The sequence below is a fragment of the Cenococcum geophilum genome (assembly GCF_001692895.1).
Source record: "Cenococcum geophilum 1.58 unplaced genomic scaffold K441scaffold_6, whole genome shotgun sequence".
Lineage (NCBI taxonomy): Eukaryota > Fungi > Ascomycota > Dothideomycetes > Gloniales > Gloniaceae > Cenococcum > Cenococcum geophilum.
The window spans coordinates 1,343,013-1,359,342 of NW_027137564.1; the positions used below are offsets into that span (position 1 = coordinate 1,343,013).

At 32.1% G+C, this 16,330-nt stretch overlaps 2 protein-coding genes across 2 annotated transcripts; one reads left to right on the plus strand and one right to left on the minus strand.

Annotated features, from left to right (window-relative positions):
* Positions 1 to 11,481: 11,481 nt before the first annotated feature.
* K441DRAFT_542840 (uncharacterized protein) lies at positions 11,482 to 11,766 on the plus strand (the record flags this gene model as incomplete). Its single annotated transcript, XM_067642710.1, has 1 exon — positions 11,482 to 11,766. A coding segment is annotated over one exon (285 nt), but the record flags the coding sequence as incomplete, so codon positions are not given.
* A 4,044-nt stretch (positions 11,767 to 15,810) lies between these two features.
* Positions 15,811 to 16,035, minus strand: K441DRAFT_542511 (uncharacterized protein; the record flags this gene model as incomplete). Its single annotated transcript, XM_067642698.1, has 1 exon — positions 15,811 to 16,035. A coding segment is annotated over one exon (225 nt), but the record flags the coding sequence as incomplete, so codon positions are not given.
* Positions 16,036 to 16,330: the final 295 nt, after the last annotated feature.

A 16,330-nucleotide genomic window follows, 5' to 3' on the forward strand; every position in this document is an offset into this window, starting at 1 on the left:
AACCTAAAGCACCTAGTGTATTATATATTGGCATAGATTACATATATAAATAATATATACGAGATATATAAAAATCTAAAAAAAAAAAGAATTAGAAATACTTTATAAGGATATATTAGGTACTAGATAAGCAATAGTATAGAAATACTAAGTATATATACAGCTAGCATCTAGTAGAAGTTTAGGAGTTAGGAGACTTAATACTTTAATTAAAAAGATTCCTTATAAAAGAATACTTAAATAAATAATAGTGGTAGAAATACCTAGAGAATATATATCTATAGTATATCAAGGATAAAAAGCAAACGAAGTATTAGCTAAAAAGTAAGTTAAGTATATAAGGATCTAGTAGCTAATAGTTAGGAAAAGTAGAGGCCTATAAAACTAAAGAGAGCTAGTAGTAAAGTCTTAGACCCTTAAAGGAATTTAAAAATAAAACCTAAATTTATAAGTTAAATAGTAAGATTAATAGTTTAAAGCGTTAATAGATAGTGGAGTAATAAGGAACTATATCTTACTAACAGCAGTTAAAAGGATGGGGCTACTATATAGATAAAAGGAGCACCTTTATTTACTAGTTATAATTTTAGGAGATCTAATAGCCTATAGAGGAGGTATTATTATTCTTAAAATAGGACCTATTTAGATAACTATTAAAGGGAGATAAATTAAGATGTCTTTTAATATATTACTATTAGGGAATAATAAGGCAGTATTAAAAATGCCTTAGTTATAGAAATACAATCTAAAGATTAATTAGGTTATAGGTTAGGTTAATATTAAAGATACTTAATACTATAAGATATAATAATAAGCTAAGATAGTATAGTACTAAGTAGGGGATACCTATAAAGAAATAGATAAAGGATTAAGTTATATACTAAAGAGATACTATAAGTATGGTAAAAAACTATAGTTACTAGAAAATAAGAAGCTATTAGAGTATATAGTATAAAACTATAAAATAGAATTAAAATTAGAAATAAATCTAAGATTTTTTCTAATCTATAAGCTTACTAAAGAAGAAGAAAGAGCACTAAAAAAGTTTATCTAGGGGAACTTATAAAAGGGATATATTAGACTATTATAGTTATTAGTAGGATATCTAGTACTATTTATACTAAAGAAAAACAGGAAATTTAGGCTATATATTAACTATAAATAGTTAAATAGCATTACTAGGAAGGATAGGTATTCTTTACCCTTAATTAGTAAAATCTAAAATAGAATTAGTAATATATAAATCTTTATAAAGATAGATCTAAGATAGGCGTATTATTAGATTAAAATTAAGAAAGGAGATAAATAAAAGGCAGCCTTTAGGTTAAATAAAGGACTATATAAACTATTAGTAATGTAATTTAGGCTTATAAATGCACTAGTAATATTTTAAAAGCGTATTAATAATATATTAAGAGAGTACTTAGATAAATTTATTATAGTATATTTTAATAATATTATTATCTACTTAATAAGTAAGAAAGAATATAGAGAATATATTAAATAGGTCTTAAAGAGACTATAAGAAGAATAGATACTAGTAGTAATTAAAAATACAAGTTCTTTATTAGGAAGATAGATTTTATTAGATTTATTATTAAATTAGGCCAACTTAGTATAAATTTAAAGAAGTTTAAGGCTATAATAAATTAGTAAGAACTAGAGAATATTATATAGTTAAGGTTATTTTTAAGGTTTTATAATTACTATAGAAGGTTTATAGCTTAATAGTTAAAGAATATTAAGCCATTTATAAGGTTAATAAAGAAAGAAGAACCTTAGGTATAGGGAGAAGAGTAAAGGAAACTATTTAAGGAGGTTAAGGAGTTATTTACTTAGGACCTAATCCTTAAAATCTACTAACTAAAACTAGAGATAGTAATTAAAATAAATATATTAGACTTTATACTAGGAGTATACTTTCTATAGAAATATAAAAATAAATAGTACCTAGTGGCATACTATAATTAGAAGATAATACTACTAAAACTAAACTATAATATTTATAATAAGGAGTTGTTATATATAGTTATAGTACTTTAAGAATAAAGAGTATTCTTATAAGGTATAGAGAAACTATTTATAGTTAAGATGGATTATAAGAACCTAATAGGGTTCCTAATAATAAAAGAACTTAATTAGAGGTAGGTTAGATAGGTAAAGATACTTATAAAATACTATTTTAAGATTTAGTATACTAAGGGTATAGATAATATATAGGTAGATGCTTTAAGTAGAAAAGCTAAACTATAGAATAATAAAAAGCCATTAGGGGCTTTACTGCGAAAAGATATAGACGGATTAATTAGATATAATTATCTAAAAATTATAGTAATAAGAGAAATTAGTTAGACCTATAAATTACTAAAGAGTAACTAGTTATAAAAGATTTAAAATATATAAGTAGAGGATCTAAACTTAAAGTAGTATAAAAATAGAGAAGTAGCGTACGTGCTAAGAAATATTATAAGAGAGTTTATTAAGTTATTTTATAGGGGACTAACTTAGGGATATAATAGAGCTATAGGCTTAGTATTAAGACTCTAGGAGGAGTATATTATTAATAGAATCTAGGGATTAATAAGATAAGTTATAAAGGAATATCTAGATTGCTAAAGAAATAAACTAATAAGATATAGGCTATACAGAGGGCTATAACCTATTAAAATACCAGAAAGACTATAGGAGGTTATATTATAGGACTTTATTATAAAGTTGCTAAAATTAAGAGATCTTATTACTAGGTAAGATTATAATATAATTTTAGTAATAGTAGATAAGCTAATAAAGTAGGGATACTTTATAGCATATATAGAAGAAATCTTAGCGGAAGATATCGCTAGAATCTATATTAAAGAAGTATTTATAAGATATAGAGTACTAAATAAAATTATATTAGATAGGGATTTAAAATTTATAGCAGTATTTTAAAAGGTATTCTTAGCGGAATAAGGAGTTTAAGTAGTAACTTCTACTATATATTATCTGTAGACGGACGGTTAAATGGAAAGATTAAATTAGATACTAGAATAGTATCTAAGACACTATATTAATTATATACAGAATAATTAGGTATTATTATTACTAGTTATATAGTTCGCATATAATATAATACCTTAAAAAAGAATAGGAATATTATTATTTAAGGCGAATTATAGATACGAGCTAAGAATATCGCTATTACTATAATAAGTAAAGAAAATAAGTAGCACAGCTAAGTAAAGAATAGAGATATTAATAAATCTTTATATAAATCTTACGGAAATAGTAAAGGTGGTATAGTAAAGAATAAAAAAGTACTATAACGCTAAAAAATCTAAGGGACTAGATCTTAAGGAGGGGGATAAAGTATAGCTACTATATAAAAATTTTAAGAGTTAACAACTAAGTAAGAAATTGGACTATATTAGACTAGGACCTTTTAAAATTATAAAAAGGATTTTACTAGTTATATTTAAGTTAAACCTACTAGCCAAAATAAAGATCTACCCTATATAGTATATTATAATACTAAAGCTAGTATATAGGAATATTAAGCCACTAGTTTATAAGGCAGATACGTATAAAGGATAAAAAAAGAATAAATGGTAAGTTTTAAAGATCATTAGTTATAAGGATATTAAGGATAAAATATAGTACAAAGTAAAGTGGATAGGCTATAATGAGACTACCTAGGAGCTACTAAAAAATTTAAAAAACGCTATAGGAAAGGTACAGGAGTATTAAAAGAGAAAAGGTTAGGCAGTATTAACGAAGAAGAATTACTAAAAATTAAGCCACCTAAGGGGGACTTAAGAGGACCAGTTACTAAGGTATTTAGAATTATTCCCTCCTCTATTAGAAAAAAATCCGTTCTTTTATTACTAAGTTTCTATAAACCTTATTTTATAAGTTTCTACTCCTTAAAATAGACCTTTTTATAAACTTTCTTAAGACGGATTAGCTAAGTAAATATAGTAAAATGAGAATTAAAAGCACGTTATTAAGTATTAGTAGCCTCTTTTTTAGTGTTATAGGAATAATAAAGTTCCGCTAGCGCTACTAAAAGCTTATTATTAAGCTTTATAGTAGTAAATTAAACCTAAAACCTTAGCAGCAATTAATAAGGGAACTTAAAAACTATTTAGAATAATAGGACGCGTATATTTAGTGTTAGAAACTAAGCGAACATTATAGAATAATTAAATATTTACTTTAGTGCACTCTAAGTAAAAGGACAATTACTAAAAAAAAGGATTTACTAATATAACGTAAACTAACCCTTTTTTCGCATAATAAGAATATAGAGACAGTATTATCTCACTAAGAGATAATATTATAGTAACGGTACGAGACTAACGGGCTATAGAAGAAAAAAGAGATGCTTTAGGTATAATAAGTAATAATATTAACTAAATTAATTAGACGGATATTATACCTCTAGTAAATAACTTAAAGATACTAGGAATCTTTAAAAACAAAGATAAAAAGGAGGGAGATAGTATTATAAACGCTTTAAGTATAATATTATAACTACTTAGAGAAGAGTTAGAAGAAGCTAGTTAGTTAATAAAAATATAGTTTAGGATAGAACCGATAGAACTATATAATAAGGAATAGTAGATAAGGTTATATAATATAATCCGTATAATCTATATAATCTATATAATCTGCAATAAAGTAAATAAAGTGGATAAAGCGGATAGAGTAAGGACTTTTTTAGGCGCAGTTTGTGTATTTAAAGGACCTTAGTCCCTACCTAGATAGTTCCTTTCTTTGTAGTAATTCTTAGAATACAATTAAAGTTAATCTATTAGGCAACCACTCCACTAGTTATTATTACGTTATTAACTTCCTATATTACCTATATACCCAACCTATTAATAAGTCTACCGTAGTTCTTACTATAAGGCTCCGTTACACTATATACTACTACTATACTAATTATAGGCTGGTGGTCTTCCAGGAGGGTTCTAGTTAGTTCCCTAATTAAACGCGTTAGTGTATTCCTCTAGCATTTCTAGCTTAGGGGAAGATCTTAAAGTCACCTCTAGCGCTTAATCTTTTAATTAGCTTAGGTAGGGCTAAAGGGGTTCTAGTTACTTTTTAGTAGCATTATAACTGTTATAAAGGGTGTTTGTATTTTCCTTAGTAGTAACTATAGGTATATAAGAGTCTTTAAGCTCCTAGAGCATTTAGGTATTAGGGCTTATTTAACTATCTTACCTAAAAGGTTATATTATCGCAATCTCTTACTATTAGAGGGACCTTTCTACCTTTACGCAATAGCTTTCTATAAGGTTTCCATAAAGTTTCTATTTAGGTCATTATAAAATTTTAAGGGAAAATAGTAGTTATAAATAAAAGATGTAAATAAACAATTTGGTCCTTAAAGCCGACTACCCTTTTAATAAGGAGTAGAAAGGATTTAAATATAAGGGGATCTTATAGACAGGGGGCTATAAGGACACGATTATAGAATAGGATAGATTAGTAAGAAAGATAAATCCTTAAAGAGGTAAGGCCTCTAGGATTGTAGAGATTATATACTACGGGTATATACCTCTAGTACGTGACCAGCAACTATCTAAGGGGTGTCTAGGGGTTGTCCTAAGGGCAACCTAAGGTAACCGCAATAATATCCCTTATAAGTACGCTCTATTATGTTTCTTAATACCGCGTATTAAAGATTATAGAGCTCCTTCGCGTTCTATAGCCGTATATTTGCCTATAATTTCTTATAAAGATAATATTATATACCGCGGTAGGGAGTTAGGGTTATAGGCGTATTAAAGTACCCGGTATCTACGATATAGTATTTACTAGGTAAGGCTTTAAATCCTTTAGCTCTCGCTAAATTAAGGACTTTAAAGTTATAAGCAGAGCTCTCCTAACTGGCTAGAATATAGAGGAAGTTTATCTAGAAATTAACAACTATAAGAACGTTTTATAATAATTCTCCCTTCCTTCTATATTATAGAGCTTGCCTTATATACCCGCCGGGTATAGAAATTAGTAGATAAGTACCGTTAAGAGCTTTAATATAACCGGCAAAAAAAGGATATTATTTAGGGTTATTAGTAATCTCTTCTGGAGTATAGTTTTTAAGATACTAAACAACTTCCTTATACAATTTTAGAAGGCTAGGAAGGACTTTATATATAGCTCTATAAGGCAGCAAATTAATACTAGAAGTTTATAGCTAGCAGGTAAATACTTATTAGTGGATTATTGTAGATAAGTATTAAGTTACCTTACTTAGTAATCTATATAACGAATTATTGCTAAATATTATTAGGAATATTAATAGCTTTTTAGCCGCTAATAGAAGCTTCGTGTCCTTTAAGTCGCTATATAGTTATAACTAATTAAGAAGCTTTCTAAATACCTTAGGTCTTATACAAGTCAGATTTATAAGTTATTGCTTATAGCTATAGAGTAACTAAGACGTTTACCTTGTTCCTCGCTATATATTAGTATACTAAGTATAAACGCCCCCTAGAAATAAGCTTATCGCGATTATAAAGGTTAAGGTAATAATATTAGATAAGGCTTGTAAATGTAATAGTAGTATTACGGTTAGAGTGTATGGAGTCGCTATATTATAAGAAGTTATTACTTTAGCGCGTATATACGTTAGGAAAAAATTTACTAGTATTTAGTAAGTACCTTACTACACTTCGCCGCATTAAAAATAGACTATAGGCATTAAGTAGTATCTAAATAGCTATATATTATATATTATAAAAAAAAATTATATTTAGATAGCGCATTAGATATAGTATATTATATAATTTTTTTTATATATATTACTTATAAATTATAGAAGTTATTTTATTGTATAGAAAACTGTATTAGGAAATAGAGGCTTCCTTTACGGGTAAGGCGCCCTTACTTGTTAACCCCGGCTAAGCTAAGACTGCCCCTTAACCTCAACTATAAAAGGCCATTTCTTTTGCTGCTTTTCCTCTTATCCTCCACCTTTTCTTTTTTCTAACGCTGCGCCTCCTCCTCTTCTTACTGCTAGTCCCTGGTATAGTCGCATTAAGGTATTTCTGCCGTCCCCTTAGCGCTTATATGTATGTAAGTCCAGCCCGCTTATTCCTTTATTCCCCTATATTTTAGACTAATAATTAATATAGTTAACTGCGGCCTTTCCGATGGGTAAGTTTCTATTTTATAGTAATGCATAAATAGTCTTAGCCTCCTCCCCTAATTCCCGCCTCTGGAGCCGATGGCTTTAATTTTTATTAAGCTCTTTTAGCGCCGCCTCTGTCCGCTAAGCGCGTCCTTATCCTTATAATTCTATTCTCTCTCTTATATATACCTTTTCTCCTTTCGCCTTCTAGATAACACTAGTCCGCAACCGTCCCATAGGAAGGGGGTTGGGGGAATTCCGCAGTTACTAGCCGTGTTAGCACTATCGTCTTATTTAACTCTGCCGCATATCTCCTTCTAAGGTAGGGAGAGATAGGCGTGCTGTATTGCCCCCCTTAAGGGCTTAAGCGAGCTTACGTCGCACTTGTTTTAGCTAACCTACGCGCTGTTTTCTCGCCTGGGATATACTATTAGTTAGACGGCTCGCTTTAGCGTTTAATAATAGCTAAAGCCACTTACATTACGGCTAGTATGCCTACTAGGCTACTTAGCGGAAAAGTAGCTAAACGTTACTAATCTAAGCGACTACCTTATATGGGGCTATGTTAGGCATTATTTAAATGGATATTGCATGGAGTATTGCTACAGATGTTTTAGAGACGCCATTTAATCTACTAGTTTAGGGCTAAGGGGCTATTAGCTCTACCTAACTGCTTAGCGGCAGAGTAGTAAAGGATTAATAATCTAGGCTTCTAAGTTATGGGGCTATATAGGAACCACCTAGATTAAAATTAGAAGGTTGCAGCTTTTAGGCGCATAATAGATTAGTATCATAGCGGTATAATTGTAAAGGAATCTCTAACACCAGCCAGCCATATTAGGAGGGTAAGTATCCCTATATAGTCTTTTACCTAATATATTTATAGATATGTATATAATTACCGTATAAGCGGCAGGCGTATCTATTACTGGGCGGTTAGTATTAGAGAACCCCGCCTACCACTAATAAGGACACTACCTCCTTCTATTATAGATAGCTTATAACGCGCACGCATAAGTAGGGCTTTACCTCCTACTAATATAAGCGGCGTAGAAGATTAGCTAGATTGGTATTGTCGGGAAGTAAATAGATATATTAGCGTTACCCTTTACTAAGGACTAAGGGTGGAGAATTTACGCCACTAACCTCCTAATAAGGGGCTAGATGCGGCGGCTGTGTTAGAGCTAAATATACTAGCTTAGACGGGCGGATACGGTTTAACCGCAATTTGTTAAGGGTATTAATTAGGCGCCGGAATTCAAGCCCTTATAAACTTTACCCTATAAATAGCAATTGACCCCAGTTTATACCGGAGGCGTATATATTAAATGCTTTGATTTAATAAGAAACCTAAATAAGGGGCGAGGGGTAAGGGGTAATAGACGAGTGCTAGTAGTAAAGGGAGGACTGACGTGCACTTAAAAAGACCATTAATCCCCCCTTAAAGCTTTTAAAAGTTATAAAGTAATGGTAACTCTAATGACAATAATATTAGCACTATTTTAATCTTTATTTTATATCCCTTATAAAATTTTGCTTAATAAGAATAATTTCTATACTAGTCCCCCTAGAAGATTAACAGCTTTATCTTAGTACTATAAAATTATAGCCCCTGAGAAAAGCGCGAGCAGTAAACCTAAAAGGAGAAATAGGGGAGTACCTCTTTTCCCCCTAAAAAGTTAAGAAGTATTAGAAGCTTGGGCACTTAATGGTATATTATTCCACCTAGGGCCTTAATTTGGAGATTCCGTCTAATAAAGCGCCTATAGACCCTATATATAATTATAAGAAAGCCTATAATAAGTATTATAAGAATAACGAGGATAATAAGGATAATAAGGAAGATTTCTATGGGGATGGAAATGACAGTTAAGTCTCTGGGGGAAGTAGTTAAGGTAATTATCCTAATAATTATCCCACTACTCTCCGTCTTTCCCTAGTAGTTCTAAATATATAGTTTTAACAACTAGTAGTAAATCTAATAGTTATTAAAGATAATATAGCCGATTTAGACTTAGAAGCTAAGGGTAATAAAGCTAGTAACGCTGACGACAAAGTTGGCGAAGTTGATGAAGCTAGTAAAGCCAATAACCGATAAATGCCCCATAAATTAGGTATATGCCTCCCTTTAATTTATAATAGCCTTACCTAATAATTAGTAGATAACGGGAATAACGGTAGTGATAAGGATAATAAAGAAGATAAGGAGCTGCCTTCGTTAGAAGCGCTATAAAAGGAAATACGCACACTTGCATATAATTGTACTATACCCTTAACGCTAAACGGCAATTAAACGGATAATTTAGCTAAGGAGCGTTGTATTAGAACTACTCTGTAGTTTAGGTAGAAGCTTAGGATATTAGTAATTACTAGTTAAGAATCTTTAAGAGCTAAAAAGTTAAAGAAGTGGAGGTTTAATTAGCTTAAGTAACTAGATAATACTAATTATATCTCTAATACTTCTATTAGCAAAAGTAGTAAGAACCTATAACCTAAGAAGTAATAAAGCTTATTAGCTTCCCGGAAGATCTTACCTCCTAGCCCTCCTACCCTTAGCCTTAACAATGGCAATAAACGTATTAAGAAGTGAGTGGCCTCCGCTACGCAGTCTGCTAGCCCTTCCCTTTAGCAATATTTGTCTTCTTATAATATTAGACCACCGCAAGACGAGGTTAACAATAGTTATAATTAAAAATTTAATGATCTTATTAATAGCTTGGCTAAAGAATCCGATTATGGCGATAATAATAAGGATGGTGAAAGCGATATAGACGAAGGTAAGGCCGAGAACTATAATAATGGAAGCGACGATAGTGATATAGATGATAATAACACTAGGGACGGCGATAGCAGCGATAGCGACGAGGGTAACGAGGCCTATGGGTGTGTAGGATAACAAGAATTACCGAAACATTATCTTTAGTGGTCTTACTATTCTCCTTTAATTTTATCCCTGTATACGTCTGCCCAAAGCACTGCGCTTAATAGCGATTACTATAAGTAGGTTAGATCTATAATATATAATCGCCTACGTACCTAAAAACTACTATTAAACTTTGTCTCTAGCTCGAACCCTAATAAAGCAATACCGGGAGCTACCTTAAATAATTTAGAAGAATTATTAATTTAAGCTATTTGTAAGCGCTAAGAAGACGGGTTATACGCAGTGGATATACTTCCTTAATAATTCTACTTACTAGCTAACTTAGTTAAGCAACCTTAAGAGCTAGAATTAAAGCCCTAAAAGCTAAAGTCTAGAGCACAATTTATAGAAGAGGAAGACGCGCTACTTACTAATTTAAAGGAGAAATAAAATCTCTTATAGGAACAGATTAAAGAGAGCTTTTTAAAAAGAAGTCTTAGATTACTATAGGGGCATTACTATTTAAAATTAAAGGCCTAGCCTGTTACGTAGAAGAAAAGGGAGCGGCCTACTAGGCGGAAGAATCGGCGGTAATAATAGTGCTATTCTTTTTAGCTTAAAGTTCTATTTCCTTTTATAGTAGCTTCTATATATTACGTAATTCTATAAGGCGTTTCCCTTTTAAGTCTATCTATAGCTGCGCTAGCTTTAAATACCTATAATGGCGCTAAATTAAGTCTAGTATTCTATACCGGAAAAAAGTTCCGATAGTCTTCTATGGTAACCTATTACTAACTAACGTTAGGTCCTTAGTAGGTTTTATTAATAGTCCTAACCGCTTCCCTACTGGGCCTAGCGTTAATATATAAGGTAACGCGCTAAGCTTAGATCCAAGCTACGCTCCTAAATCATTTTAAGACTCTTCTTTAACCCTTCTTTATGCCTTTAGTTTCCTTTATATATCCCTACGTTAATAATCTATAGGCTCCTTAGTCTGATATCGCTAATCCCTTTTAGCAAAATCCGCTAAGCTAAAAATAATCTAGCCCACCTACTAGGTTCCTTACGCTCCCTTAGCGGCTTTATTAATAGAGTAATAAATACAATCCTATAATATATATACCCCTCTTGTTTTCTAACACTGTAGGTATAAATACTATAGCTATTATAGATGCCTCTAATAGAGTATACTATTTATTACCCGTATAGTTTAAATGGCTAAGATATAGTAGGCTATAGTATTACGGGACTAGTTGCTCGTCTTAATGCTATTATAAAGTTCGTCCGGCCTTCTAAGCTATAATTTATTAAGAGAGAAAAGCGTGTCTACTAATACCTTAGATATAATTATAATAGGGTCCTTTAATATTATAGGAGCCTAGAGGACGCTCTTATCCTATAATATACCTGCAACGGCTCTATAAGATAGTACTTTATAAAATAAGATAAACCCGTTCCGCTTTTATAACGACTTCGCTAGGTTTAATAAATTACGGCCTTAATTGCTTTTATTTATTCTAGAAATGTAATATATAGGGATATTTTTTATAATAACGTCTTCCTTAATAAAGAGCTTAATGTAAAGCTTAGCGACTTTACCAGATCTTTAATTAATAATAAAGCCCCTCTTATCTATTATAAGACTAGTTATAAGTATCCTAATAATAAAGGTGTCTTAATAAGGAGTAAGGTGTTTACTTTTGGCTCTACCTTCTATAAAGTAATAATAGGATCTAAACTATATAAAGAGCTTTCGGATGAAGCGATATGTGACATATATGCTTAGGGGGAATTTCCAAGCCTAGCTTTCCTAGCCGCGTTTAGGGACATTATTGCTAAGTGCTAGGCTTAAGGCTATATAAGTGTAGATAAATTACTAGAGGATATAAAGGCCGAAGGTATGTTTTTTATTTAGTAGGATGTTTAATATTAATAATTTTCTAGTTGCTATAGAGTCTAGACGCGCCGTATAGGTTAAGCTATCTATAATCCTTTATAATACCGCATTTCCTATAGCCCTTACTTTTATATTCTTACTTCCTATCGCGTTTTAGGTAGGAAATTATAGATAATGGGGCTAGTTGGCTAAGTTCTTATGTTTTTAGTAAATATCTAAGTTTTTTTTATTTACCTGTACCTTTTAAGGCGGACACTAAGGATAGTCGCCTATAGTCTTTAATGACCCCATTACTAGCACTTTACCATTTAGACCTTTAGCCGGTGACGTATTGGCATAGTAGTGCCCATTAGCTTGGGCTTTTATATATTTATTTTAGCTACGTTCTAACTAAATATAACGAGGCCGAGCGCTATATTTACTATAGTAAAATGATTGGTCAAAGTAGTAACACATTATGTGGTTAACGACAAGTAGCTAAAATTAGCGAGAGGCTCCTGTTTTAGTAGGGGAAAAATAAGGTATGTAAGAAAATAGGCGATAGGGAAATATATCCTTTTATATAGCATTTTAATATGGCTACCGTAAGACTATTTTAGGTAATAGGTCTGCCTAGATAAAAGCTTAATCCATTTATGGCGCATTTCCTATCATATAAGGGCTGTATAAAAAGGTCCATAAAAGCATTACTTTTTTAAGGGTGGTAAGTAAGAGCCACTTATTACTACTTATAACGCTATAAATAATAGAAAATATAAGGCTGAAACTACGTTTACAACTTAGCTAGCCAATTTAAATTATATAATATAGCTAAAACTAACCAGCAGTCCGAACAACACAAAGCCAGGCGTTAATAATTAATTAACTTATATATATAACGTAAAGGCGCATAAACTGGCTACAGAAACTTAGTTTTTAGTTAATTTGCCTTACTAATAAGAACAAACCACAAGAATCTAATCCTATAAAATATTTTAGTTAGTAGAGGGCTATATATATCTAGTAACTCTAATATATAGCTAGAATGCGTGTTATAGCGGACGCCTTATCTGTTTTACTATTTGGCTGGTGGCCTAATTATATACGTAATATTCTACGCTAGAAAGCTTTAATAGTAGAGTAGGGTAAATCCGGCCGCAGCTTAGCCTAAGAGGTAGCCGCTTAATAATTCTTTTATATAAGCCTTCCTGTTAGGCACTAATACCTAAGCAGCTATAAACCTATTAGCTATAGTAATACCTCTATTTCCCCTTATAAATTTCCTTTAACCCTACTTTGCTAGTTGTTTATAGCGTAGTTCCGTAAAGCCGCTCTCTATTTAAGCCTACAATCTACCTCATTTTATATTTTTTATGTTCTACCTCTTGCAGTTATCTAGCAATTCTATTCTTGCTATTAAGGTAAATATTAGCTTAGCTATTCTACTCCGCGCAGCATATGCCTAATTACTTACATCTTTTATAATAGTTATGCTTTAATGCGTATATACTTTATGGCCTTTTATTCTAAAATAAATTCCTAAATTAGCCGCTATTCCTCCTTAGACGGCTATCTATAATTAAAAACGCTTTATAAAAGATAATATTTACTTAATATTTTACGTCTATAGAACACCTCTCCTTTATAGCTATTAGTTCCGCTAACTTACGCGGTCGCACTTCTAGCTATATAGATTATGTCCGCTAAGGCTAGGGATAAGGCGCTTAGTGGGAAATAGGAAGAGATTAGAGGTTATAAATTTGAGATAATGGAGGACATAACTATAATATTTAAAGGTAGATTATACCTTATTAAAGACGGTAAAGGGAAGGTAGTTAAAGCATTAGGTATAGAAGATAGATAAGTAATAAGAGAGGTTCTTACTAGGTATAAATATTATATAATAAGGGCACAGATTAAGTTAGAAAAGAGGTAGCGCTAAGTGGTAATCCGAAGCGATATATAATAATAATAATTCTTTAATTAACGTCTGATACGGATACTATCTAGCCCCACGCAGACTACTCCGTATATAAGGGAAAAGTAATATTAACGGGAAAAAACCCTTGCTGCTGGGGGGGAGGAAAAACCCTATAAGCCACCTTAGTAGGATAAAAAACCCCGATTTGCCATATCCGTCCGTAGCGGCGGCCCTACGGGTCTACGGCTACGTCCTGTCCTCCTTAGATGTTCAAACTCCTTAGGAACCACTACTTCCTTCTCTAGCTTACCCTAGCTAGGGTTTACTACGTCCCAGCTAGGCCTTACTAATTAATTGCCGTACTGCTATTTCCTATATCTTGGCCATCCCCTGTATGCTATTTCTTGTCTAACTATTGCTATATACGCCATACCTTCCCCCCCCTAGGTCCTATTAAAGGCGTAAGGGGGATTTATCCGTTCTAACCACCGTAATACTAATAAGTAAGCGGGATATTATATTATATTTGGGTATCTTTTATGCCTAGGCCCCAGCTAGGCCCTTTCTAAGGGTCACTACTCTGTTAAAAGAAGACAGGGAAAACCGTAGGTCGCAATCCAGGCTGCTAGGTAGTATTTGGTAGAAAAAACGGCGAGTGACCGTATGCTCCGCGGGCGATCGCCCTAGGGGTTAGGAGGGGCCGTATATTTACTCATTTGTCTACTTATTTATTCGCGATCGCTCGTTTATTAATATAAGAGGTTATTAATGCTTTCTATTGGGGGTTAGGGGATGCTATTAAATGCCGTATATCCACGTTGGATTATATAAGTGCCTTAATAGGAGAATAGCGTAGCTAAATTATAGAGGGCCATAGTAGTGGTTTTTAAGATCTCACTATCTAAAAATTTTTTACTACCGCCTATAACGCTTATAACCACAACCACTAGGTCCTATCGCACGCTGTATAACATCTCTGCGTTGGCTCTAAGTCTGAACTTCAAAGACCTAGGTTCGTAGCCGTCACCACATATAGGTACAGAGTCCGTTTTCGACGGCCCCGAAGCGATATATACCATTTATTTATAGATAAGAGTTAATCTCTAGCTTCTTCTATAGTATCTTTCTAAAACTTTAAAGTATCTAGGTCCCTAAACTAAATAAATTAAAGATATTCTATTTATCCTTATAGCTAATCCTAACTAATAAAAGAGCGTCCTTATTGTCCTTTAGTATATATATAGATAGGCAATTTGTAACCGCTAGTCCTCCGCTCTTCTTTTCCTTTCTCTATAAATTACTTGTCTTTATCCTGGTGCGAATTGGCTTAGGGAGGTTTTTAATTATATAGCGCCTTATAAATGAGAAAGAAAAGTACTAGCCCTTTCCTAGCAATATTAGATTTCCTATTTAATGTTAACTATAGATGCGATATTTTATTAAAGGTTATTTTATAAACCTAGAGTTTGCTATAATTCTAACCGGGGACGCTTTAATAATAGTTTATCGGTAACTTGATGGTATACTAGTATAATGGCGCTTAGAGGACTCTTAAAAGAGGTGTTTATCTTAGATAAGCATTAATATATTAAATTTGGGGAATAAAGTGTCTAACCGTTAGTTTTAGGATTGTTAGATAAGATCGTACTTTCCTTTTATAATAAATCTTGCTCTAAGATATATAAGTAACTAATTAATAAGCACCTAAGACTTGCATACCGAGCGTTCTATAAGCATTTTAAGGGATTGAAGTTTTAGAATACTTCTCCAATAACTAAGAGTCTTAGGCTAACCCTAGCAATAGTTAATACTAAGCACCGATTATATAACTAATTAATTATTACGCACCTAAGCCTGGGCCTTAGGCTCTAGTTAACTAAGCTTCTCCGTTAGGTCTAGCTTATTGATTTAGCAACGCTGCTATAATTAGTTATACTCTCTCCTTAAATAGGGAATAGAGGTTTACATACCTTTATCTCGCTTATATTTCGTAGGTTAGAGCTTAATATATACTAATTTAGTTAGCTACCCTATTATTTTAAATCGGCAAAGGCGGACGAATACTTTAGGAATTCTTTAAATAAGTCGTTATCCTTAGGATTAAACTCGCCATAAACGGCCTTATTAATGTCCTCGCGATATATAAAGTCCGCTGCGTTCGCGATAAGGAAGTTAAACTCTGCTGGCAGTAATTTAAGGATATCCCTAACCTTGTAAGCTGGTCCGTAGAACTTTAAGGTATTACAATTTGGCTTCTGCAACTACGTTTGCCTTTTATTTCTATAAGTTGCCTTTTTAAAGATAAACTTGATAAAGTGTTTTACCCTAGTAGCCTGCTTGCCTAGAAGCGACTTATTACTTAAATATTGTTGTAGTAGTTCCGCTATTATCTAAAGCGCTCTTTAGACTTTTAGCTGTATATATAGCTCTAATAAGCTTTTTAAAACGTCGTCTAAAATGAAGGCGGGACTATTATAGTACTAGATATCTTCTTTAACCTTATCTAGGTTCCGCCCAAGCTTCTATAATAAAAGGACCGCTATCTTAAACTTG